This window comes from Falco cherrug, chromosome 4 (genome assembly GCF_023634085.1).
Source record: "Falco cherrug isolate bFalChe1 chromosome 4, bFalChe1.pri, whole genome shotgun sequence".
NCBI classification, from domain to species: Eukaryota; Metazoa; Chordata; class Aves; order Falconiformes; family Falconidae; genus Falco; species Falco cherrug.
In genome coordinates, this window is record NC_073700.1 from 26,263,671 (window position 1) to 26,286,710 (window position 23,040).

The 23,040-nt window shown below is 57.9% G+C and overlaps 1 protein-coding gene across 1 annotated transcript in view; it reads right to left on the reverse strand.

The window, feature by feature from the left end:
- RAB26 (RAB26, member RAS oncogene family) overlaps positions 1 to 17,945 on the reverse strand; it is a 32,832-nt gene extending 14,887 nt beyond the window's left edge. Inside the window, exons 1-2 of the mRNA XM_055710082.1 lie at positions 17,636 to 17,945; positions 14,917 to 15,027 (exon numbers count right to left, since the gene is read on the reverse strand). Of these exons, the coding sequence (XP_055566057.1) occupies positions 14,917 to 15,027; positions 17,636 to 17,851 (327 nt within the window). The 5' untranslated portion in view covers positions 17,852 to 17,945. The remainder of the gene's footprint in view (positions 1 to 14,916; positions 15,028 to 17,635) is intronic.
- Positions 17,946 to 23,040: the final 5,095 nt, after the last annotated feature.

A 23,040-nucleotide genomic window follows, 5' to 3' on the forward strand; every position in this document is an offset into this window, starting at 1 on the left:
CTGTCTTAGGGACAGATTAGAGGTAAGAGGATCTGGTTAGGATCATGGATTTCAAAATAAAGTCAGGCTCTGCTTCTTGGCATTGCCCGTGGCAGCCGTGTCCTGCAGCCAGCCAGCTCCCGGCACTGGTGGAGCCGAGTGGGGTGGGTGATGCTTCACTCCCCAGCCTGGCTGCTCCCCTGAACAGCAAGGAGTGTGCCTGGGATGACCAAGGGCACAGTTCCTTCGAGTAGGCACAGCCAGACCAGGCTCAGGCTAGTGACGCTTTTAAGCCCGACAGGCAGGAGACGTGGCCGTGCGAGGCTTTCAGACGTCCCCGCCACGCTGGGGCGAGCCTGTGCCCCCAGCCCCACAGGCAGCTAGGGAAACTGGGGCTTCCACCCTTAAAAATCCACAAGACAGGATCTGCTACGGCTGCCCTGGAGACCAGCCACACCACCAAAAAGGAGCAGGCAGAGGAAGGCTGCAGCCCATCCCTGCAGCTCCCGGGACCTCGGGTCCCGGCATCGGATGGAGCCCACAGCTGCATCCCCCCTCCCCACCTGGGGCCAGGCTGTGGCAGCTCCCCCACCACCCTGGGCTGCATTACTCACCCCTTCCATCTCTTTTTTTTTTTTTTACTTTATAATAGAAGAGATATTTTTAAAATTATTTGTGCTTACTTCTAAACCAGGCCGCCTTGGAAACAAAGGGGGCAGCGATGGCTCACGCAGACCTGTGCCCATGCCGAGAATAAGTAACGTGGCGCTCAACGTATTTATCTTCATTTTCTTCATCAAGGACATACTGCACTGCAAAGCGGAACAGGAATCTCTACAGAGCATTTATTGCGATATCATTTCTCATTTACAGCAAACACAGCGCCTGTCAATGCCGTGAGAATGAAAAATAGGTCATCAATTACTGTTATATGGGGAATTGTTTAATCTGGGGGGGAAATAAAGCCTTGCACAAGTTTTACGATCTTAAAGGCCTTTTCCAACCTAAACAATTCTACGTCGAAGAAGCCAGTCCTTGTGCCAGAAGTGCCGTTGTACCCAGCACTCCCACCCCAGCTGCCTCACTGCTCACCGGCCTCCCACCCTGTGCTTCACACTTGCCACAGCCCCGGTGACCACAGCCAGCCACGGGCTATGCACCCTGGCCCCACATCCTCCATCCTCCGCCACCTCCAAAGATGATAAATAGGACGATCCCTGCAGAAAAGCCACCCCAGAAAGGAGGGGACGTGATCTCAACTCAGCCTAGTTGTGTCCAGCCACAGGGTCCCAGGAATTGCATTCGAGCCCTGCACCAGCTGTCTCACTTCCACTAGGAAAGATTAATTTTTCCTGGTGTTATGCTTGGTCCAAGCATTTACCATTTGGCTTATCTCTGTCTAAAGAATATCATAATTTGGTTTTGGAGTTACAAAAGCAGCCCTCTGGGCAGCCCTGCCTGCCCTCGGTGTGATCCTGGCTATAAAACACAGCTCTCCTGGAGGCAGTGGGGTCACTGTGGTGGGAGGAAAATGCTGCTGAGAAAGGCTCGGCGCTTCCAGCCACCAGGATCTGCCGTGCACGGTGCAGCATGGTGTGTGCAATTAGCTGTACCTGTACCTGCAGGTTACAGGGCTTCTTCATATCAGAGGGACGGCACCTAAAGGGATGGAAACCTGCCCAAAGTTTCAGAGAAGATTTTTGCAATCCAATTAAAAAAAAGTCAGGTCTCAATATCCAGCAGCAAACATCCTGGCAGCATCTGGCAGTAACACAGCATCTTCTGCAGGCAACATTGCAAAGAGCATTATTGAATAGCACTTGTCATCCCTAAAAAAAATAAAAAATAAAAAAAAAATTCCCCAAAAACCTGACAAACGAATCTGTAGCTTTTTATCACACACATGCACACACATCCTTCAGCTGCAGCCAAGGCAGACAGCTCCTGCTGCACAGCAAACCCGAGTCCAGCTGCAAAGGATGGAAGGAAAACAGAGTAGCTGAACAACTGTAATGGGATTTTCTAAAGTCCGCAAGAGTCCAGTGAGCGCCAGGGAACGGCACATGTCAGGCCTTGGTGCTCATGGACGCCCCAGCCCATTTCTGTCGCGGTGCAGCAGCTCCTGTGCACGGGGCAGGGCGGTGGCAGCAAGGGCTGAAGCGCGGTGAGCCCTGGCCCCCTCCCCACAGCACAGGACCCCCCCTCAGCCCTGTGGTTTCTTTCCAAAGTCCAAGTGACCAAACCAACCCTAAAACTAGCACAGCTCCTGCTGGCAAACTGACACCCTAAGTGCAGACGTTCTCCAGAAAACACCAGATGAAAATCTGCAGAGAAGCGTGGGCAGCCCCTGTCACCGCAGGGTCACTGTCACCTTTGCATGCTGGACGTGCTGACCGTGCTGTGCCGGCACGCTCACACCAGGGCGAAACGTGCCCTGGAGACAGTGAGGTGCTGAGGAAGCGTGGCACGCTCGGCACAGCGCCAGCACTTCCACGCTGCGCTGCCAAAACCACCCCAGTCAGGCAAACCAGTCTGGTTAAACCAACACCAGTGGTTGTGCTCCCAGCACCAGACAAGGCTGTGCCGGGCAGCAGAGCACGGCTGAAAGCCAGGACCGTGCGGGGCAATCACCCGGGGAGGTGAAACAGCCGGAATCCTCCCACCACGGGCACCGGGCGATGCGGGCGGCAGCACCAGGCTGGGAGGGCAGGGCAAGCGTGCTCCCGGACAGCCAGGCGCTGCTGCAGGCACAGGCGCTGGCAAATAAAACGGAACCAAAACCCACACACAGGTGCCTCTGTTTTTTTGTTGGACCAGGGAGATCCCTCAAAACGCTCGACTGCAGCCAGCAACTCAAGCCAGAGTGGCCAGTCCTCCAGAGAGGATTCCCATGTCTGTGCCGAGCCGCAGGGCTGATTCCCTGAAGAGTCAGCCGGGCCCCGGGGCTGCACCGCTCCCCACTCCCCTCCCTCAGCAAGACCCCCGGCACTGCCAGCCCACCGAGCCTTTGCAAGCGGTTTGACCTCATGCGTGTATTATTCAGGAGGGAACAACACATCTGCCATGCATTAACGCTTGCTCGGGAATTAAGTTATTTTAGGCATTGTCAAGTACTTCTCACATTAATTCATGCACATTTATCAGTGCAGCACATTAATATATTTAAGAAAGTTCGGGCTGAACTGCAATCCTACTTGCCGAACCGCGGCCCTGCAGGGAGCTGCCTCGCTGAGCTGCGATCTACCCTGAAGCAAAGGGGTACGGCACGCACCCCTGTTGGGGCAAGACCCAGCTCTCCAAGTTCAGCTCCTCATCACTAAATTGAATGCTCTCAGTGCTGTGCACCATGGCACAGGACCACGGCTGGCACCGCTCTTTGATTTTTGTGCATGTTCTGCATCCCGGAGCGGGGTGATGCTGCAGGAGCTGGTCCCTTCCCAGGAAAGGTGCTGCAGCAGAGTGCCAAGCACAACGCTCAGGCCTGGGAGTGCTTGTCCCCTGCAGCAGATCATGCTCCAGCGCCGTTGTGCTGGCACATTTTGGGTGTTTCTAGCCCTGCAGCTCTCTTGGGTCAGCAAAGCCTGAGGAGAGGCAGCAGCAATGAGCATCCCAGCACATGCTGCTGTTTAGCCGAGCACCACGTACCTACTGCAGTGACAGCAGGGACAGGGAGAGAGGACGGTCTCCTTCTTTTATTCCCCCTCCTCACAACACAAACCTCTGGTCTGGGGCAGAGAAAAGTGGGGTCACCCCTCTTAGGGCTCTGGCTCCCCCAGTTCTGCCACTGCTGTTTGCTGCTGTGCCTGCACCGTGGCAATGTGCTGCAGGGATGCCCCACAGAGATGCTCCATGGCAATACACTGCAGGGATGGGCTGCAGGGATGCCCCGTGGCAAGGCACCACTGGTATGCACCACGAGGATGCACGGCAGCACCCCTTCTCCCAAACACAGTGCAGCAGGGTTCACTGGGAAGCAATTCCCAGCCCTGCCCTGGTCCCATCACATCAGCCACATTTTCCGAAGCCATGTCGGCAAACTGGCAGGTCTAGGGAAGGAGTTGGGGAAGGAGCCTCCTGAGTGGGAGGACAGCGTGCCTGCGGGGCTCAGGGCCCAGCACCGTTCAAGCCGCTCAGGGCTGGCTTCAGGTCGCGTCTGCCTCGGCACTTAAAGGAAAAAGAAAAGCCCACTCATCTTAAACCTGGGATGCGTGATCTCCCGGGAACGCTTTTCTTTCCGAAAGCACTGACTCACGGGAGCCCAAGGAAGCCCACACCCACAGCGTGACGGCTTGAGATGCTGCACAGCCCCGACCCCACTCCCTCCACACCCCATGAGCACCCAGCACCCCACGGCCCCTCAGACCTTATGGAAACACCCAAGAATGCACAGTTACAGCAGAAAACAAATGCAACTGGTGATGGCTGCCAAGGGTGGCATGGCACAGCCGTCACAGCACTGGGGTCCCCCTCCCAGCCCTGCCCTGCTGCTCTGCCCAGCCTGGAGGGGCTAGCGCTGCCATGCTGGTGCCACGGGGGTGCACGGGCACACGGCACGGTGGGCTCGCTCCCAGAAAGCCGCAACCCTACCAACCCAGCCGCTGCCAGTCCTTCCCCGAGGCTGGCACAGCTTAGGGCTGCGTGGGCTGGCCGGCGCTGCTGCCAAAACCCGCGCCGCGCTCTAAAAATTGACACTGAGAGTAGCAACAATCCCTCGGTGTTTCCGCTGAGGCACGTGGCAAACGGGGCAATGCCGAACACAGTGAGCCGGCGGGGGCTCTGCAGCCAGTGGGGTGGGAGGGCAGGTACCCAGCCACGCTGGCGAAATGATGTCATCAACCCCGGAGAAACAGCTACCGCCCTGCAGCCCCCAAGAGCTGTGTGCTTAAGACTGGGGGGGGAGTAAACCCAAACAAATGAAAGCCCAGCCATCTGGCTGCACAAGTAGTGGGAAGGGCTCCCTGTGCACCCAGGAAAGGGACTGGACTGACCCTGCACCACCTGGGGCACTGAACCCCTGTTGCAGGATGGATGCTCATCCCAGGACCAGCCCCCTCCAACAAGGGGCTCCCCAGAGAGGGTCTTTGCTACAAACACCGCAGCACCGAGACTGGGCTGAATTATTCATCCAGCCATGAAAGTTGTGTTTTTCTTAGTCACAGGCTCAGAGGAAGCAGTGAGGCACAGAGGCGCTGGCGGGGACCTGCTGCCGTCGAGTGGCATGAGGGAAGCAAAACCCGGCAATTTGGATCAAATTCAGCATCACTGTCCAACAGAGGGAACGGTCATTGCCAGTGGGGGTCTGAGTTCACCGTGGGCGCTGGGACTCCCTGGATGCCTCCAGCAGCCTCCTACACTTGGCTTTGGGGGGAAGAAAAAAAAATTAAAATCATTAACAGGGAGTTGTTTCAAGGTTGAGAGCAAAGGGCACAGGCGTGCCGACACCAGCTGCTCTCCCTGGCACTACCAGGAGCCGAGGTCGGTCCAGCCCCATTATCGAGGAGGAGCAGGAGCATCGGCGCTGGGGCAGAAGCCCTCGCTCCTGGCACACATCGCACACGGCGGCGGCTCACTAATAACCACGTTAATGCCATAAAATGATGCGCGTCGGATGGCGGTGGCGGGGGGGGGGGGGGAGGGGGGGGCAGCCGCACGGTTGCCGTGGCAACGTACATTCGCACAAGCAAAGCTGGAGAAGCCAAAGCCTCCATTTCCCCAGCGTGTCACTTGGACCCAGAACATCACGGCTTGGCAGGGAGAAGGGGAACATCCCGAGACACGGGCAGGCTGGAACAGGGCTGCCGAGGGCTGGCTGGCCACAGGCAGGCCGCTCCACAGCGTCTGACCCAGGCAGGTCTGGCTGCACTGATGCAGCTGGGCACAGCTCCCCTCCTTTCAATAAATTAAATACAAAACCCCCACGCAAAATGAAACAAAGCCTGTCCAGGTGTTCACAACAGGACCGGCTGCATCCTCAGAAACGTGCTGCTGGCCTTACAGCCCCTAGAAGACAAGCTTTCCTGCCTGCTGACCCACCTGCAGGCAGCACTGACCCCAGACCACAAACCCCCTCCCCAGGCTGAAACCCTGAAGCAGCACCGAGGCCCCCAGACCTTTGTCAGGCTTCTCCCTGCCCCGAGAGCCGTGGACAGGGGGTAACGGGCATCACCCTTTAAAGCAGAAGGGCCACAATCTCCCAACACATATCAGTTATGATGAGGGAAAAATACTTTTTCCAATGCAAGCATAAAGATTTAATATTTGCTATTGCTTTTGAGAGGTTCTCCAGTTCTTCAGGGCAATGACTCTGATAGAAAATGCTGTATGCCTCTGTTAGACTACCAAAGAGGCACCGCTCTGCTGGAGACCCCTCGCCCGGGGAGCAGGAGCAGCCCCACCTCTCCGGGATGCAGCCAGCAGCACATACAGCGGCACCGCGGCTTTGCTCCCCTTCTCACTGGGCTGTGCGTGGGGCCCCACCAACAAAATGTTTTGCTTCCAAGGGCTCTGCAGGTATACGAGCCCTTGATCCCTAAATTTCCCCATTGCCATAGGAACACCGTCCCCCCACTGCCAGCCAAGGACAAGAGGACAACTGCCCAGACACACACCATGTGGCGGCTCCTTCCACCATGAACACAGCTCCAATCCTCTTGGATGGGATTGTTTTTTCCTTTTTTTTCCCACCTGGCACTTGCTGTTCCAGGCTTTGGAGCAGCCGATTGCTGCCCTTGATTTGCCATGCTGATGCTCAGCGTTACCATTGCAGAGCCCAACAAAAGCCCCATGGGTGGGACTGACCTGGCCCCTACCTCCACAGCTCATGTCTCTGCAGCCTTTGCAGACATGAGGAGGAAAGCGGTTCCTTGGGAAGAGGGTGAAGGGGTTTCAGGGAAGGATGATGCACAGTCAGCACCTGGTGAGCTCGGCAGGCACAGCTCACCCTGCACCAGCATTTCGGGACATCCCGCTGCAGCCCTTCCCAGCACTGCCGCCCTTCCCAGCACTGCCAAACCCGGGGCTGGCACATCGCTCTTCCCCGCGTGCACACGGAGATCACCAGCATCCACCCAAAGTCGGCTGGGGGCAAATAATTAATCAGTGGTAATGAAATGAGTCAGCAGCTCAGCAGAGAGGCAGCAAGAGCTCAGAGGGGATCACGGGGGCTGAGCCACGTGAGAGCCATGGGGCAGGGATGCCCCTAAATGCCCATCATGGAGGTGGCAGTGGGGGGCAGAGGCACCCCAAAGCCCACCCCCCCATGAGCCCAGCCACCTTCCCTCTGTTTTCAAAGAAAAACCCAATTCTGCACAGCTGAATTCAGTATTTTATCGCAAATAAAAGATGAAAGTGAAATTAAACCAAATCTATTCCATCAAATATTCAAACCATTTAGACTTACTCTAGAGCCGTTTAAATGTTTTATTGGCTATAAAATGCTCCCTCCCAGGCCCCAGCACCACGGGTGGACCCAGTGTAATGCCTGGCTCTGCACTGGGGCAGCTGATGCTCCAGCACCTGAACTGGCCACCCCAGAGCCAATTCCTCGCCTGGGACCATCCAGAGAGGTGCAGGCACACCGCATCCGTGCGCCCACAGCCTTCCTCCAGCACCAACCTCCTCCTCACCCCGCTCCTGCGCAGGGAGCCTGCTGCACTGCAGCAAAGTGGGGAGCGGGGCGTTGACCCACACCCCCAAAGACGTGGGGAAACGCCACCGGCTGCCGCAGAGGGGCCCCCAGCAGCAGCTCCACTGCAGCCACCCTCCCCCAGGGAGATGGGTGCTGCAGCAAGGATGCTTGCATGAGCGAGTCCATCACCCCGCACCCGTACCCAACTCTTCACCGGGCAGTTTGAAGCGCGGCCACCGAGCTGCCACCAAAAACTTACAACGATGAAGCAACACTTCCCTTCCCACGCCGCTGCAGGAAAGGGAGAAAAAAAGATAAAGGCATGGGAGGGCAGGCAGCTGTCCCCACAGCACGGTGGCATCCCCACACCAAGGACAGAGGACACACATGTCACCAGCCCCACGCAGCCAGGACTGCCCCTGCTGATGGCCTGGCCACCACGGGAGCTGGTGGCTCAGGGAGGGGACACTGCAGTGGCAACACACGTGCCCAGGCACCGCTTTGCAACCTGCCTCTGTGCTGCAGCGCAACTGGCCTTGAAAAAAAAGAAAGGATAAGAACTTAAGTCATTCTGGTGAGATGCTACAGGGCCCGGGAAGCGACTCAGCTCACGCTTTCCATACAGGCTGCAGGTGCGCAGGAGCTGCATTTTCCAGCTGAGTTGGCACCACGTTGGTCCCCATCCTGTAACGGGGTTTTGAGCTCCTGCACAGCTCTAACAAGGAGGATACAGAAGAAGGTTATAGAACAGCTTTACAATGTAATTCCTTCCACCAGCAGCTCCCAAGTGTGTTTTTTCCATCCCTGTGCCCTGGCTCTGCAGCTCCTAAGCAGCCAGACCTCCTGCCCTCTGTTTAAGCTAATTCCTTTTATTAAAATAAAAGCTAACACCTTTTATTCCAGCCATCCTGGACCAGGAGAGACCCGTGGGGACACCAGCTGTCAGCATGCACCAGGAGGCCACCAGTGCCCTTCCAGAAGCATCTTCCACGAAACCCCACATCCCCAGTGCTGTCGCTCTCAGCTGAAATGGATGCAAAATTTCACACCCAGATTAAACACCCGAGCTATTCTGGGTGGTGTTTCCCAGACACCGAGGGGGCGGGAGAGCCCCCGGCGCACCGGGAGCGGGGAAGGCACCTTCACACCATCCTGCAAACTGGTTGAGACTTTTCTTAACCAGGCTCTGGGTCTTGATGCCGCTCCAGCTGCTCATTTAAAGAGCAGCTCAAGCACTTCCCTGCTTTGAAGACATTCATCTTATTTCTTTTTGGCTTCTCCAAAGCAGGAATCGAGGCTGCTGTCCACTGGGATTCCCACCAGCACACGGGTGTTTGCAGCTTACCGGTGTGCTGCAGAACTGGGGCACACTGAAGAGGTTTATTATTTTTCAAATGCAAGAGCCAAAGAAACATGAATAAAATACTAGCAGATGTGAGAAAGCGGGTGCAGCCCGCCACAGTGCTGCTCACAGCATCTCTTGGCAACTGAGCCCCTGCATGCAAATGACAGGCTTCACTGACTGCAAAGCTGTGTCCCTCTGCAAGGGAGAGCAGCAGCTGAAAGCAAAGCAGGGCTCGGTTTCCCAGGAAAAATGGTTATTTACTCCCTCGAGAGCCTGTCCTGGGAGCGGGGAAGAGGAACCAGTAGCAGCTGTGGAGAAGCTGTCATCCTAAGAGTCCGACACGACATTAATCGATAAAATCCAGGTGCGTTCCAGCTAACAAGCGCCTGCCCTCCCTGTGAGAGCTCTCCCGGATCTGCCTCACCTGCTGCCGGGCTCAGAGCACCTGGTCCTTACAGCACCGGTGCTGGCATCTCACCTGCCCCCCCAATGCCGGGCAGAAGGGGTGGAAAGCATTGCAGGAAAGCTCCTCCGGCCACACGGAGCCCAGCTTTCCTTACAGTGAGAAATGCAGAAGTATGAAATCAACTACCAGCTTCTATTAAAATTCATACAGTAACCGGAGATGCAGAACAAGCCGATTTCAGACAAAAAGCTGCTGGAAACCCATAGCCAAGGTGGGCGCAGAGGCACCCCCTGCCCGCCCTGCCACGCCAGTGGCCGCACACGGCTCCTGCCCCGGCAGCCCGGCCAAGGGGCATCTGGCCCAAGTGACCCAGGTCTCCCAGGGGAAGGCCACCTCCCCTGCAGGGGTCCCCTGCGGTGCTCGGGCTCACAGTGCTGGGGACCAACCCAAACCCACCTGCCTGCAGCCCCTGCTGCCACACCGCACGGCAGTGTGCCAACAGGAGAGGCTGAACACTGCTTGATGCCCAGAGGCCCTTCCCTTGAACATTCAGGGCTAATTTTGTATAGAAAGACATGCTAGAATTAATTTATTTCCGTTTCTTTCTTCTGGCCTAAGCAGATCCCCTCCCACTTTTTCCAGATTGATCCATCGGAAAATTAGCCCTGCTAATGCTCCGTGCCAACCACCGAGATAAAAGCCAGCCCCTGGCTTTCAGACAGCTCCAGGTTGCACCAGCCCTTCAAAGAGAGGCACCACCGCAGGCCGGGCTGCAGCAGCACCCCAAGGACAGGGATGCAGGCACCTGCTGGGGACCCACAGATGCTCAGAGCATCCGCACCTCCCTCCCCTGAGTGCGCGGAGACCCAGGACCAGACTTGCCGAATCTAGACCATGGCCAGGGTTAGTTTGCACACCCTGCGGGGCTGGAACAAAGCTTTTCATCCCTCCTGCGAAGTTAGGCTCACTGAGGGAGCCAGCAGGCAGTCAGCAGCTGCTGTTTTGCCGACGGAAGGTGTGCGCGCACACACACACACGCACTACAGAAAATAAACAGGGATGCAACAAACCTCTTATGCAAAAAAACATATTATGTACTGCTGATTCCGCCCTCAGAGCAGCACAGGGCTGAATGTGATCAAGAGTCCTTAAAGCTCAGGGTCACCAGTGACAGTTTTTATTTACAGCGCACAGCAGCCGTCCCAGCGGGCAGATTAACTGCGGCACGGCCAAGGCTGGAGCAGGGAGCGCGGCTGGCTCGCTGTGCCAGAGTGGGCTGCAGCTGCGGTGGGGGAAGCTGTGCGTCCCCGCAGGGTTACAACCAGCAGAAACCTCTCCTGGGCACACTGGTGCAAACTGGTGGGCACCAAAGCCCAGCCTTCAAAGGAAAGACTCCCTGCGCCCAACTGACCGCTCGGGAAGCCCAAAGCTGTGCCAAAGCTCTCTCCTCCCGCAGCACCTGAGCATGCTTTGTGCCAGGAGGATGTCGGTTTGCTCCCTCTCCCTGGGGCAGCAAGAGAGGAGTGATACTGGTCCATACCTTGGAGAAAGCACAGACACGCCGCCCTGCTCCAAACCCCACCAGCAAAGCGCTTCATAATGGTTTCATCCCACCGATTAACACAGAAACCATCTCCTCTGCTAATGCAAAGGAATTCACCAGCCCCTCTTCCCAGGGGGTAAAGGATCATCTTTAATTTTTTTTTCTTTTATGTTCTTCTCCTTTCAGGTCAAATTAGTACAACGCTCCTAACTCGCCCGACCCTGCGAAGCTCGGGACGGGGGGGGCTGTGAGCAGGGGGGCAGCCCCACGGAGCCCCGCTGCCAATGGGGAGGGGGCACACATTGCTCTTTGGTTTCTCGCTTTGTCAAGACATTGCTCCCCTTAGTTGGCTGTTAGAAGACAGAAGTACCGTTGGCTGTGCAGCGTTAACTTCTGTCAAGGTTTCGGCGGCGTTCCCAAAATTACAGCAACAGGCTGCTCCTTCAGTAGCACCGAGAAAAATGGGATTCATACCCCTGAGTGATAAACCTGCTCTTTTCCAGGAGACCCTTCTCCCTGAAATCCCAGCGTATGAAGTTAGGAAGGCACGCACGACGTGCCCGGGCAGCCGCGCAGGCAGGACCCCTCCTGCCCTCCCCAGTGGGTCTGGGGGGAGACTGGCCCCACCGCTGCCCACCTGCTGAGACTCCCCAGCCCCAGGAAGGGGAAGACCTCACACCACGCTCCCGAACAGTCGCACCACGGCTCACAGTGGGGAATAATTAACCCCCTCATTATCCAGCAACGGCTGGGAACCTCGAAGGTGGTGCCTGCGATGGAGACGCGGGAGGCAGAGAGGGGTTTGCCCTGCCGGGGGGGGGTTCCCTCTAGAAAGAAAGAAGTTTATGTCATTCTAAGCGAGCCCCCTGCTCAGACGAAGCCCCCACCAAGAGCAGGACCCCTCGCCCCAGGGCTCTGCCTTGCCCTAGCAGCACCCATGGTGAGGGGGGGGCTTGCACCAGCAGCGCAGCCTCAGCCAAACCCTCGGTGCCCTGGACACCCTGGCACTGCCCTGGCTGAACTGGGAGGGCTGATATGTTCCCGAGGAGCTGAAGATGCTCCTCCAATAAACCCAGTTCTCAAAGGAAGGAAAGCCAAAGGACTCAGCACCTCCAAAGCCAGAAGCCAGTAGGTACCATTTTGATGCATTTTTTAATACTACAATAATCTTTATTTCCCTAGTACCAGGAGTTTATTTTCCAAATAAATTTAGATCAACATCCTCCTTTGTTTAAGAGACTATGATAAACACACAGTGCGAGAGGTTCTCCCTAACATAAAACAGTAGGAGGGAAATAACCGAGGGGGCCCCTAGGAATTGTAATGTCAGATTAATTTTAAATGGATTTCTATTCATTTACATTTGCTCAGGCCTACATAATACATTAGGTTTGCATGTATCTCATTGTTTGACAGCCTCAAAAACAAGTGGTTGATCCTGAAGCCCACAGGGACCAGTAGATGGACTGGGAGAGGAGGTGGAGAGCGGCTGGGTGGGCAACGGGGGCTGCCCAAAGTGGCTCTGTCCCATCCCAAAGCGCTTTGCGGAGACCAGCCAGCATCAAAAGGAGCGGAGACAGTCCCAAAAACAACAGCGGGAGCCGGGAAGCTCCATCCCCACGGCTTCCCCAGCCCTTCCCCAGGGTGCCAGCAGCTCCCAGCTCCCCCGGCCGAGCAAGGTCACGCGCGCACCGGAGTGCAGCTGCCGCATGCTTTGGCCTTGGGGAGGTCCCTGCAGCCCCTGCCACCAGCAAGGCTCAGCGACCACCACAAACTCCCCCCAAAAAGCCTGATGCACCGAAATAACACCCCCTGCTTGCTCAGCACCTCTAGCACCGGTCCAAGGCAAATACAGCAAAAAACCCGCGACCCGCCTTCCCCAACCACAACTGCCCATGGTCACAAACAGCCTCGCTCGCCACAACCAGAAAACCTGATGCCAGATTCTGGGATTAGAGAAAAGGAGCTGCGATGTCACAGTTTTTTTATTAGATAGACAGAAATCAAAACCAAAACGTGCTCTCGCAGCAGAAGCCTCCAGCGTTACCACCCCAGAGTTCCACCTGCGTCGTGATGCAAACGGTGAGAGGGGCACAATTGCACAGCGCCTGCAAACAGGATTACCTTAATGGAAATGGAGATGTACAATCAAAAAACTATTTCCATGTCCCTCCCAAAATTATGAGTGCTTTACAAATATGACAATAATGAGGTTTTGGGCATACGCATGATCTTCCCCGCTGTATAATCTGCCCATTTCAAACCGATGTAGCTCTAGCAGCTCTATTACAGAAGTAAATTAACCCTAATTTGATTGCTTCTCAGTAGCAGTCGTTTCAGTGTTCTAATCAATAAGTCACAGGATTTTATAACTGCCCTTGGTATCAATCACTTCAACCAGTAATAAAACGCTTTTCATTTTAAGAACACCTGAAATACCATGTAATTACCTTTGTATAAAATCATGGACTCCAATTTACCAACTTCACCAAGCCGCTGCTGCAGCCCGCAGCATCACTGCACCAAAAGCTTATTTGCAGAGAAGAAGAAAGCTTTAAGAAAGAAGCTTTTTTTCTAAAGGCTTTCTGAGCCGTCCCTCATCTCTTCCACTTGTCACTGTACCAGCAAGTTATTATTCACACCCCGGCGAAACAGCAGGTTACAAGAGACACCCAACTCCCGGAACCCCCCTGAGAAAGGAGGAGATCTGGGATCCTGCTGAGAAAAGGCTGCAGGAAGATGCAACACTGGTGTGTGGCATCACCATCAGCTCTTCCCCGTACCAGCACCACCACCGTAGCACCAAAATGGAGCCAAAAGCCATCGCACGGCGAGACACCGCAGCTGGTGCCCTGACAGCATGGCAGAGAGCACAGCCAGCGGGCACGTCCCTGGGCCCGTGGGCCGAGCCTCCCCCGGGAGCCTGTGCCAGCAGGCAGACATCTCGGGGGCGGCAAGCTCACCGTCTGGGGGAGAGCAGATGGCTGGGGAGCTGCTGAGGGACAGGGAGCACCTGATCCTCAGGCCAGCCACCCCAGCCAGGCACACTCTGGCAGCAAAAACTCCCTCGCTTGCTCTTCATAGATGCTGTAAGGTTTCTTTGATGCCATCTCTGTCAAGTCACTGTCCCCATTGCTCTGCTGTCCCACCCCAGGGTGCCCGTGGCAGCACTGCAGCCCCCTTCACCAGGGGCTGCCAAGACCACGGCATCCCCCAGCCCCAGCTCCCCAGCAACGCACCACTGGGGAACCACAGTCGAGACACGGCTTTGAGGACCCCAGCTGGCACCAAGATGCTCCCACCTGGCAAAGGATGCTCTGTGCACACCAGGGCATTGCAGGACATAAGGTATCTCCCCTTCTGCCCCCCACTCCCCATGTTATCCCTTCTGTCCAGCAGGTCCCCGCTGTCCTCACTGTCCTCGGGGCTCCCAGCACCAGCAGCAGGATGCTCCAGGTGCTACCAACAGAACAGCTCTGCCCCGAGAGCTCAGGGACCTCTCGGCACGACACATCCCCTCCGTGCCAGAGGCAGTGGGGCCACCCCGGCACTGCACCCCACATCAGCATACCAAAGCTGGGCTGAGGAGGTGTTTCCAGGGGATTTGGGTTTACTTTTGGGGTTTTTGTGTTTGGTTTGGGTTTTTTCTTTTCTTTTTTTTTTTTTTAATATGAAAAAAACCACCAACTCTTATACAGCACTGAAACAGACTTAGGGAAACATTTTCACTGGGCAAATGCTCAGGCCTCAGCAGTTTTTCTTACATGAATCATCCCCAGGGCCCGGAGCAGAGGACATGCTCCCCCATCCTTGTGCAAAGTGGTAACAAAGAGGCTGCTCTGCTGCTACCGCCATCAGATGATTGCTCAGCCCTGAGATGCCCCAGCTGGAGCTGACACAGGTTGGGATGACAAGGTTTAAGTCCTCGGAGCAATGTTTTGTTACTCTTCTGCAAAAGCCGTCACTCACCTGCCAGACCACATGGGCAGTGGCCAAGGAGCCCTCCAGGCACTTACCCTGAAATCGATTCCAACCGTGGAAATGAAGCTGCCAGCGAGGAAAGCGCCGTCTTTGAACCGCACCAGCAAGCAGGTTTTGCCGACCCCCGAGTCGCCCACCAGCATCACCTGCAAGGGAGAGAGGGCAGGTGGCATTAGGCACCGGCATTCGGGAAGGGAGCCCCACTGCAGCCATTACCCGTCTCCATCCCAAAAGCCCCATCCTGAGAGCAGGCAGCAGATCCCATATTCCTGAGGAGGAAAAAACACATCCAAGAGCATCCTTGGATGCAGGGGAGGGTGGGGGAGAGAACGGGGGAACCCACAGCGGGATTATCCCCACCCCGCACCACGTGTGTCCCTGAGCTGAACTGGAGACACCTTCCCCCTGACCAGCACTTTAACAGATCCCCCGTCGGGGCACAAACAGCCCCAAAAACTAAGAGGTGCTGCCCAGGGGACCAAAGCGGTGACAGCTGCAGGGCCCACGCGGTCCCCAGCGCACCCACCAATCACCCTGCACCCCACCACATGTAGGGCTTTCTGGAGGGTGCCACTGCCCACGGGGTGACTTTGGGGGGGCTCCCAGCCATGAGTGCCAACTCCAGGGATGCACTCTGCCCTCTGCAAGCAAGCTCCTGTAGCAGGACCCGCACAGCCTCACGGCCACCCTCCCAGTCCTCAGCAGATGCTGAGAGAGCAGCTCCCAGTGCTGCCTGCCTCAGTTTCCCCACCCAGCAGCAGCCCTGGGTGCAGACAGTGCAGGCACCCACCCTGCCACAAAGAAACCAAGGCAGAGCTGAAGCTGCTCCCAAATGCAGCTCCCCAAAGCCTCCGCTCAAACCACAAGCCCTCCCGCCCCCCGGGGCTGCTGACCCTGCTCCCCTCGGCAGGATAACAGCTTCCCACCATGAAGGAATCCCGGACCATGTAGCCCAGCTTCTGCACCCACGCTGATTTGGCCTCGCACTGCCACGGCAGGGTTCCCTCTCTCCCGAAAGCGCTGTCATCAGCCTTCCACAAGCCACAACTGAATGTAAATGGTTTTAAGGCAGGTGCTGCCCTGGGTCACCCAACCCAGGCAGCAACCATCACAAGCAGCAGACGCCACCACCATGCAGCAGCTCAGCCTCCCGAGAGGCAACAGCAGCCCTGGCCGCAGCTGTAACTTGTTTTGGGGTAGGGGGGCACTGCCGGGGAGAGGAGTGGGTGGCCGTGATCCAGCCATGGTGTTCCATCACCCACCGGGTCTCCCGCAGGAGCACCACGCGCAGCCGCACACCAAGCTCTGGCACAGCAGGGTTACGGGAGCCAGCAAGCCCACGAATGTATCTGTGCAAAGCCAAGGGAAGGGGGGAAAATAAATGTATTTAACTTTTAATACAAAATAGTAGTATTTATTTTTTTTAAACTTTCCAGACCTCTGTTCTAGAGCAGGGCAACCCTGAAAAGCAGCTTCTCCCCACCCAGCACTGCTGACACCTCTGCTGGGGCACGCAGCAGCCCCCAGGGCCAGGCTCAGGCCAAGGGGTCAGCATCCAGCCCCCTACCCGGGACTTGTGTTGGGCCACTGCCTCCGGCAGAGCTCAGGAGCCTCCCGAGAAGGGTAAGAAGAGAGAAAGTTTAACAAACCAGGTTAATAAACCAGGTTTTTACTAAATATGAAGCGATATCTCTCTGCCACTGGTTCAAAACCAGCTGGACGCTGGACCGTTAGCAGAGGTTTTGGCTACCTGGCGTGTTTGGGCTCATCCAAGACCTTGTTTGGCTCATCCCCGCGCCACGGCGACAATCCCCAGGGAAAGCCCCAGCCTGGGCAGGGAGAGGCGAGCGCGAGGAGTCAAGGACCAGTGTGCACATGGGGATGGCTCCATTTTAGGGAAGCTGCTGAACCGTCACTGCAGCTGTATCAGGACCGACCGCCTACCAAAGCCACCAAATTCACTTCTTGAACATTCATCACCTCCTGCTCCACGTCCCGAACCTTAACGACAGCCATGCCGCTCGCCACAGGCACCGAGCTCCCGGCACAGTGTGCCAAGGCTGGAGTGGCCATGGCAAACACCGTCGCCTCCAGGCTGAATCCCCCGCGCCCGGTTACGAGGTCATGCTAGAAAGGCAGGGGGGTCACCCCGCACCGCAGCCTCCGCCAAAACCGCTCTGGGAGCTCCAAGCGGGGCTCGCTCTGGGGAGCACGATGGAGGTGGGGGTGTGAGGACAGCTGGTCTGCGACTTGCTCGCCAGAACCTGAAGCGGGGGAGAAGGAGCCATCTGAGCCCTCCAGAGAAAGCGCAGGCTGGAGATCCTTCGGCGGCCGTTGGAGGAGATTCAATGCGACTCGAGGAATACTGTCCCCCCGCTTTGCAACAGCGATTTTTTACCTCGTTAAAGAGGACCCAGGAGGTTACAGCAAGTCGTCCGAGCAGAAGCCTTTTGTCATCACTTGCAGAAGTCCCGCAGAAGCAACGCCGCTGCCGGGGGCTCTGCAAGGGTAGCCCCCCGCCCAGCCCGGCCCCGCCGCTCCCAGCAGCCCCGCCGAGCCCCGCCGAGCCCGGCCCCGCAGCAGCAGCAGCAGCAGCGGAGGGTCGGGATGCCGGGGCTGGCAGGGAGGGATGCCCGCCCGCTCCTTGCCGCCGGCAACTTCTCCAGTGGCTGCAGGAGGGCTGCACCCGACCTCGCAACCCGACGGGCCCCACACCGGCACTGGGCTACCGCCTCCGCCCCCCCATCCCCGCACCTTGAAGGCGAGGTCGTAGAACTCGCCGCTGCTGCTGAGCGAGGGCCGCCCGGCCGCCGCGCCGCCGCTGCGGGGCAGCTCGGGGACGGCAGGCGCGGAGCCCCGCGGGGCACCGGTACCGGCACCGGCACGGCCGGAGCCCTGTGCGGCGGGGGGCAGCGCGGCGGAGGGCGCGGCCCCACCGCCCTTGCTGCGAGCCGCCTTCTTCCGCGACATGCCGGGGCCGCGGCGCCGCGCCGGGCGCTGGGGGGGCAGCGGGCTGCACCGGGCGCCGCCGCCACCTCCCCCGGCCCGGCACGGCACGGCACGGCCCCGCCGCCAATGGCAGCGCCGCGGGGGCCGGCCCCGCCCCCCGCCCCGCCCCGCGCCCCGCCCCGGCCCGGCCCCCGCCCGCCCCGCGCTGCGCCCCCGCCCGCCGCCCGCCCCGCGGGGCCTGAGGCTGCGAGCGGGTGGGGGGGGCACACGCGGGGGGGTGCACACACGAAAGCAGCAGTGCAGGGGGTTGCACACGCAGGGACGGAGGCAGAGTGCAGGGGGTTGTACATGCAAAGGGGGTTGCACACACAAAAGCAGCAGTGGGGGGTGTTGCACACGCCGGGGGTTGCACACACGCAGGGGGATGCACACACGAAGGCAGCAGTGTGGGGGATTGCACACGCGGGTACTTGCACATGCAAAGGGAGCAGTGTGGGGGGATGCACACACGAAGACAGAGTGCAGGGGGATGCACACATGGGGGATGCACACACGAAGGCAGCAGTGTGGGCGATTGCACACGCAAAGGGGGTTGCACACGTGAAGGGAGCAGCGTGGGGCCTTGCACACGTGAAGGGGGTTGCACACACAGGTACTTACACATGCAAAGGGAGCAGTGTGGGGGGATGCACATGTGGGGAGATGCACACATGAAGGGAGTAGTGCAAGGGGTTGCACATGCAAAGGAAGCAGCACAGGGGGCTGCACACGTGAAGGGAGTTGCACACGTGAAGGGAGCAGCACAGGGAGTTGCACACGCGAAGGGAGCAGCACAGGGGGTTGCGCATGCAAGGGGAGCAGCACAGGGGGTTGCACACGCGAAGGGAGCAGCACAGGGGGTTGCACACGCGAAGGGAGCAGCACAGGGGGTTGCACACGCGAAGGGAGCAGCACAGGGGGTTGCGCATGCAAGGGGAGCAGCACAGGGGGTTGCACACGCGAAGGGAGCAGCACAGGGGGTTGCGCATGCAAGGGGAGCAGCACAGGGCAGTTGCACACACAAGGGGCTGCGCATGTGAAGGGAGCAGCGCAGAGGGTGCTTGCATGCACACACAGGAGCATTTGCACCCCCGGAGGCAGCATGGGGTGCCCCACACTGTGCCTGCCCCCCCCAGCCGCTTGCCGCCCCAGCCCTGCAGTGAGCTGCGGAAGGGCAGGCGCCCAGTGGGGTGTCAGTCCCGCTCCCCTGCCAGGCCCGGGCCCCCCAGCTCCGGGTCTGCCACAGTCCCAGCACGGTGCGGGGGTCCCTAGAGGCAGGCGGGGCCCTGCCAGAGGTCAGGTCTGGGGGCTGGCACGGAGCCGGGGAGAGCCTGTGGAGTGGACAGAGCATGGGCTTCCCAGTTCTCCAAAGGTGGGAATCCATGTTGTTCCCAGCCAGTCTCAGCAACTGGTTTCAGCAGCACTGGGCAGCTTTCTGGCTGCAAATGAAGCGTCACCTGAGGCGCTTGCGAGTCTCCGACTGAAATAGATGTGTTCAGGTGTGTGACACGGTTCCAGCGGCGCAGCCTCACCCTGGCTGGGGAAGGAGGCTTGAAGGCTCCCGCCAGGGCAGGGGCACACGATGAGCAGCTGCGGTGGGAAGCCTGGCTGGTGCGGTGGGAAGCCTGGCTGGTGCGGTGCGTGTGTGAAGCAGCACCAGTGCTGGCAGGGATGGGAGGGGGGCGCAGTGGGGCTCAGGCAGCCCAGCACCCACCGGGCCACAGCTCGGCTGCCCGCCATGGGGATGCTGAGGGGTTGCTCTCACTGTGGGCATGGACCAGCTTTTCCCTTTGCTGCCCTGGAAGCATTTAAATCTATAGTTAATCCTTGTTCAGTGGCCCTGGAGTGCTCCGGGGGAGGAGGAGGAGTGGGCAGCGGAGCTCTGATGGCTTTGGCCATGGGTGAAGGAGATGAGCCAGGACAGGAGCTCCCATGTGCGGCTGCCGGACAAGATCCCCCTTCTCCCACCCCAAGCCTCAGGCACAGCCCTGCTGGCCGCGGGGAACATCAAGGAGCGCTGGGTTTGCAGCACGCCTCCAACGCGGCCAAGGGCAGAGGAGAAGCTGTCACAGAGGAGCCTTGTCCCCCTGCTCCCCTTCGTGTGCTCTTCATCCCCACCAGCTAGCTGGGAGATGGAAGACCTGACTCGTCAGCACAGACTCGATGCCAGGGTTTTGCACTATAATCTGATTTTCGGGGACAGCTGCATTCAATAGAGGCTGAGGCCTTGGAGCAAAGTGCGATGCTGGAGCCATCTGTGGGTCTGTAGGGTTTTAATTAGTCCCCATGTAGTGACAAAGCAGCACTGGAGCTTTTCCCCAGTGCTACCTGCCCGGAGGAAGGGGCACGCACCCCCGGCACCCCACACCTTCGGGGCAGCCTCCCCCCCAGGCTGTGACCACTGACACATGGGGACTTTTCCCCTCTCTCAGCCATGGTGGAAGATGATGGAAATCTCCATCAACAGCCTGGTGTTCAGGAGCAAACAGAGCCAGCTGCTTATCACCACCGCATCAGGGCAACGCCAGAGGAGGATGGCCCCTTATCGGGCAGCAGCAGGGAAGCGTGCCTCGTTAATCCTGCCTTTATCAAAGGTCATGTGCTCCAGCACCTGCAGCGGTGCTGATCCCTGCTGCCCCTGGCCCCCTGAAACCAAGCTCAGAGCATCACGTCCAGAAGCGCCGCAGGGAGAAGCATTTTCAGCAAGTTTCCTTCTTTTAGAAAACCTGTGTGCAGAGACACAGTCTGCTCAGAAATCGCAGTCACGCCTGGAGATGTTGCTCCTTATATAGTTACAGGAACTAATCAGATAACTGCAGCTGAACTAAGGGGGATATATTTACTAAAAATAGATTCAGGGAACAACAGGCGCCTGAAGATACGGCGTGCCTTGGGGAAACAGGACTGCGGTATCTGGCAGGGCTCCGAGCGGGGCCGGCTGTGACAATGGCTATCTGTTATTCTGATACATCTACGTATCAGTCGTTTTGTTTTTAAAGGCAGAAAATCAGCTTGTCCCCATAAGGGCTGTCAACCCAAGAGGTCTGTCATCTTGCAGTGTGCGGGGGGCTGTAAATGCAAGCAGCGAGAGGTGGCCAGTGCCAGCCACTTGTGCCTGTGCCAGCAGCCGAGCAGCAGCCCAGGGCCGGCGGGGGACAGCACCTGCCCTTGGCTCGGCCATCCTTGCCTGGGGACAGAGCTGCACACAGGGCTGGAGACACAAAGAGCCTGCCTGGGGCTGCGCACCGGGCTCTGGCCAGCCGTTCTGCACAAACACTGTGCTTCGGGATTTAAAATGTAGCTGTTTTCTTTGGCATGGAAATTTGCAGGGCTCTCTGTGTGCCAGAAGTTGCGTGCCGTGCTCGGAGCTGAGCAAGATATTTCGGTGTGAGGCCATCCTTCCCTCCTCCTCCCGCTAGTCCAGGTTGCTCCTTCGCTGGCTCACGCTGCAGCTGCCCCTGTGCTCCCGCGGCCACCGCTGCTCCATCCCCCAGGCAGGGACACCTGCCTTGTCCTGGCCAGGCTCTAGCGATGCCTCTCCCAGCAGCCTGGGAGCGTGCGGACCCTGCTGCCCTACTGGTCCCAGCTCTTGTCGTTGGCTCAGATGGAGCAGAGGTGTCTCTTCAGCAGGCAGGCTGCAAGGATGAGCTATTCCCACCAGACACAGTGTCAGCTGAGCCATCTCAGAAGATATTCATCTTCTTTGCCTGGTGGTTGCAGGAAAAGCAGTGCAGACTCCTTCCGTGTGCTGCTGGTAAGGCGGTTTGGCTTGCCTCTGCTGTCACCTTTTGCAGTGCCACCAGCCAAGGTTCAGGGGACTTTCCTTGGAATCACATGTCAACCTGCCAGCTATTCCCACTCTCTGCTCTGCTACAGGTCCTTTGCCAAGGGTACACACAGCTCCGACTCCAAAGTGGCTGCAGAGACTGGGCCTGAAGGCATCACCTGGATGGGAGGGAGGGCAGCTGGGGACAAAGGTGACGCCATGCTCACGGGGCTGACTTGAAAACGAAGAGCACTTGGTTTCACATTGTGTACGAGCAGACATACCCCAGCGATGCCAGGCAGAGGGGACAGCCTGCCTCAGCAAGCATCTCCCCGCAGAGCAGAGTCTGTGCAGGAGCATGGGGTGTGTGGGGGCACGGGGAGGCAGAGGGAGCGTTTCCAGGACATGGGACACGTGCTGGGGGTGGCTTCCAGCACCCTGCCACGCTCGGCGGGCGAGGGCTTTCTCTGCTGCCTCGGGAAGGGCCCAGCCCACGCAGTGCTGAGCAGGCACTGTTCCCTCCCTCGCCATTCATTGTTCTTCTCTCCCCACTGCTCACTTACCTTTGAACACTTCAATCTCGTTGCCTTTGTCAGTGTCACTGGCTTTTAATTGAAATTCCTTAGACATCTTCTCATCAAGGAGGCCCATCAGTTATTTTTGTGTGGGAAGGAATTGTTTTCCTTTTGCAGCTGTGAAAGTTAAATTCCAGCGTTTTGCTGGGAGACTGCTTCACTCTCTTCCCTTTCTTATATTGCCAAGCCCATTCTTATATTGCAATCCTCCTTCCTTTGTCTGGGTATTTAATTTTCTGTCTCTCCTGTGCACGGTCCCTGTTTCCATCTCGGGCTCCTCCACTTCTCTGATCTGTCCTGGAGGGCAGCTTCCACCTGTGGCTGCCTCCAGCCTTTCATTTTCATCGTTTTCCCTGAAAAGCACCCAGGAGGTTTGGAGAGCCCAGCCTGTTACTAAGTCTTTGCTCCTTGGCATTCAAATCTGTAATTTATTTTCAAGGCGAGCCTTGCTGAATGCACCATGGGGCTCTCACCTGCAGGCTCACCCAGAGAGCTCTGCACTTCCTTCGACACTGGTGGGACCCCAGGAGGTTTGGGGGTCGGGCAGATGCAGCCCACCAGCGTGCAGGGCAGCTCTGGCATGCTACAAACCAGCCCTGCAACCAGGCTGGCACATTTTTGCGTTGCAGAACTTGCTGCTTTTAGAGCAACTGATGGTAATAGCAGCAACGGGCTCCCCAAGGGGGTTTGTAAAGCACTGAGCTGGTTTGGTGCTGTTATTTCAGCACAGGCCCTGTCTCGGCACATGAGCCGTGAGCCTGAGTGCTGCTTTGCCCACCCAACTGCCCCTGTTGGTCCCCTTTCCCTCTCCAAAAGGCAAAGTCAAGTGA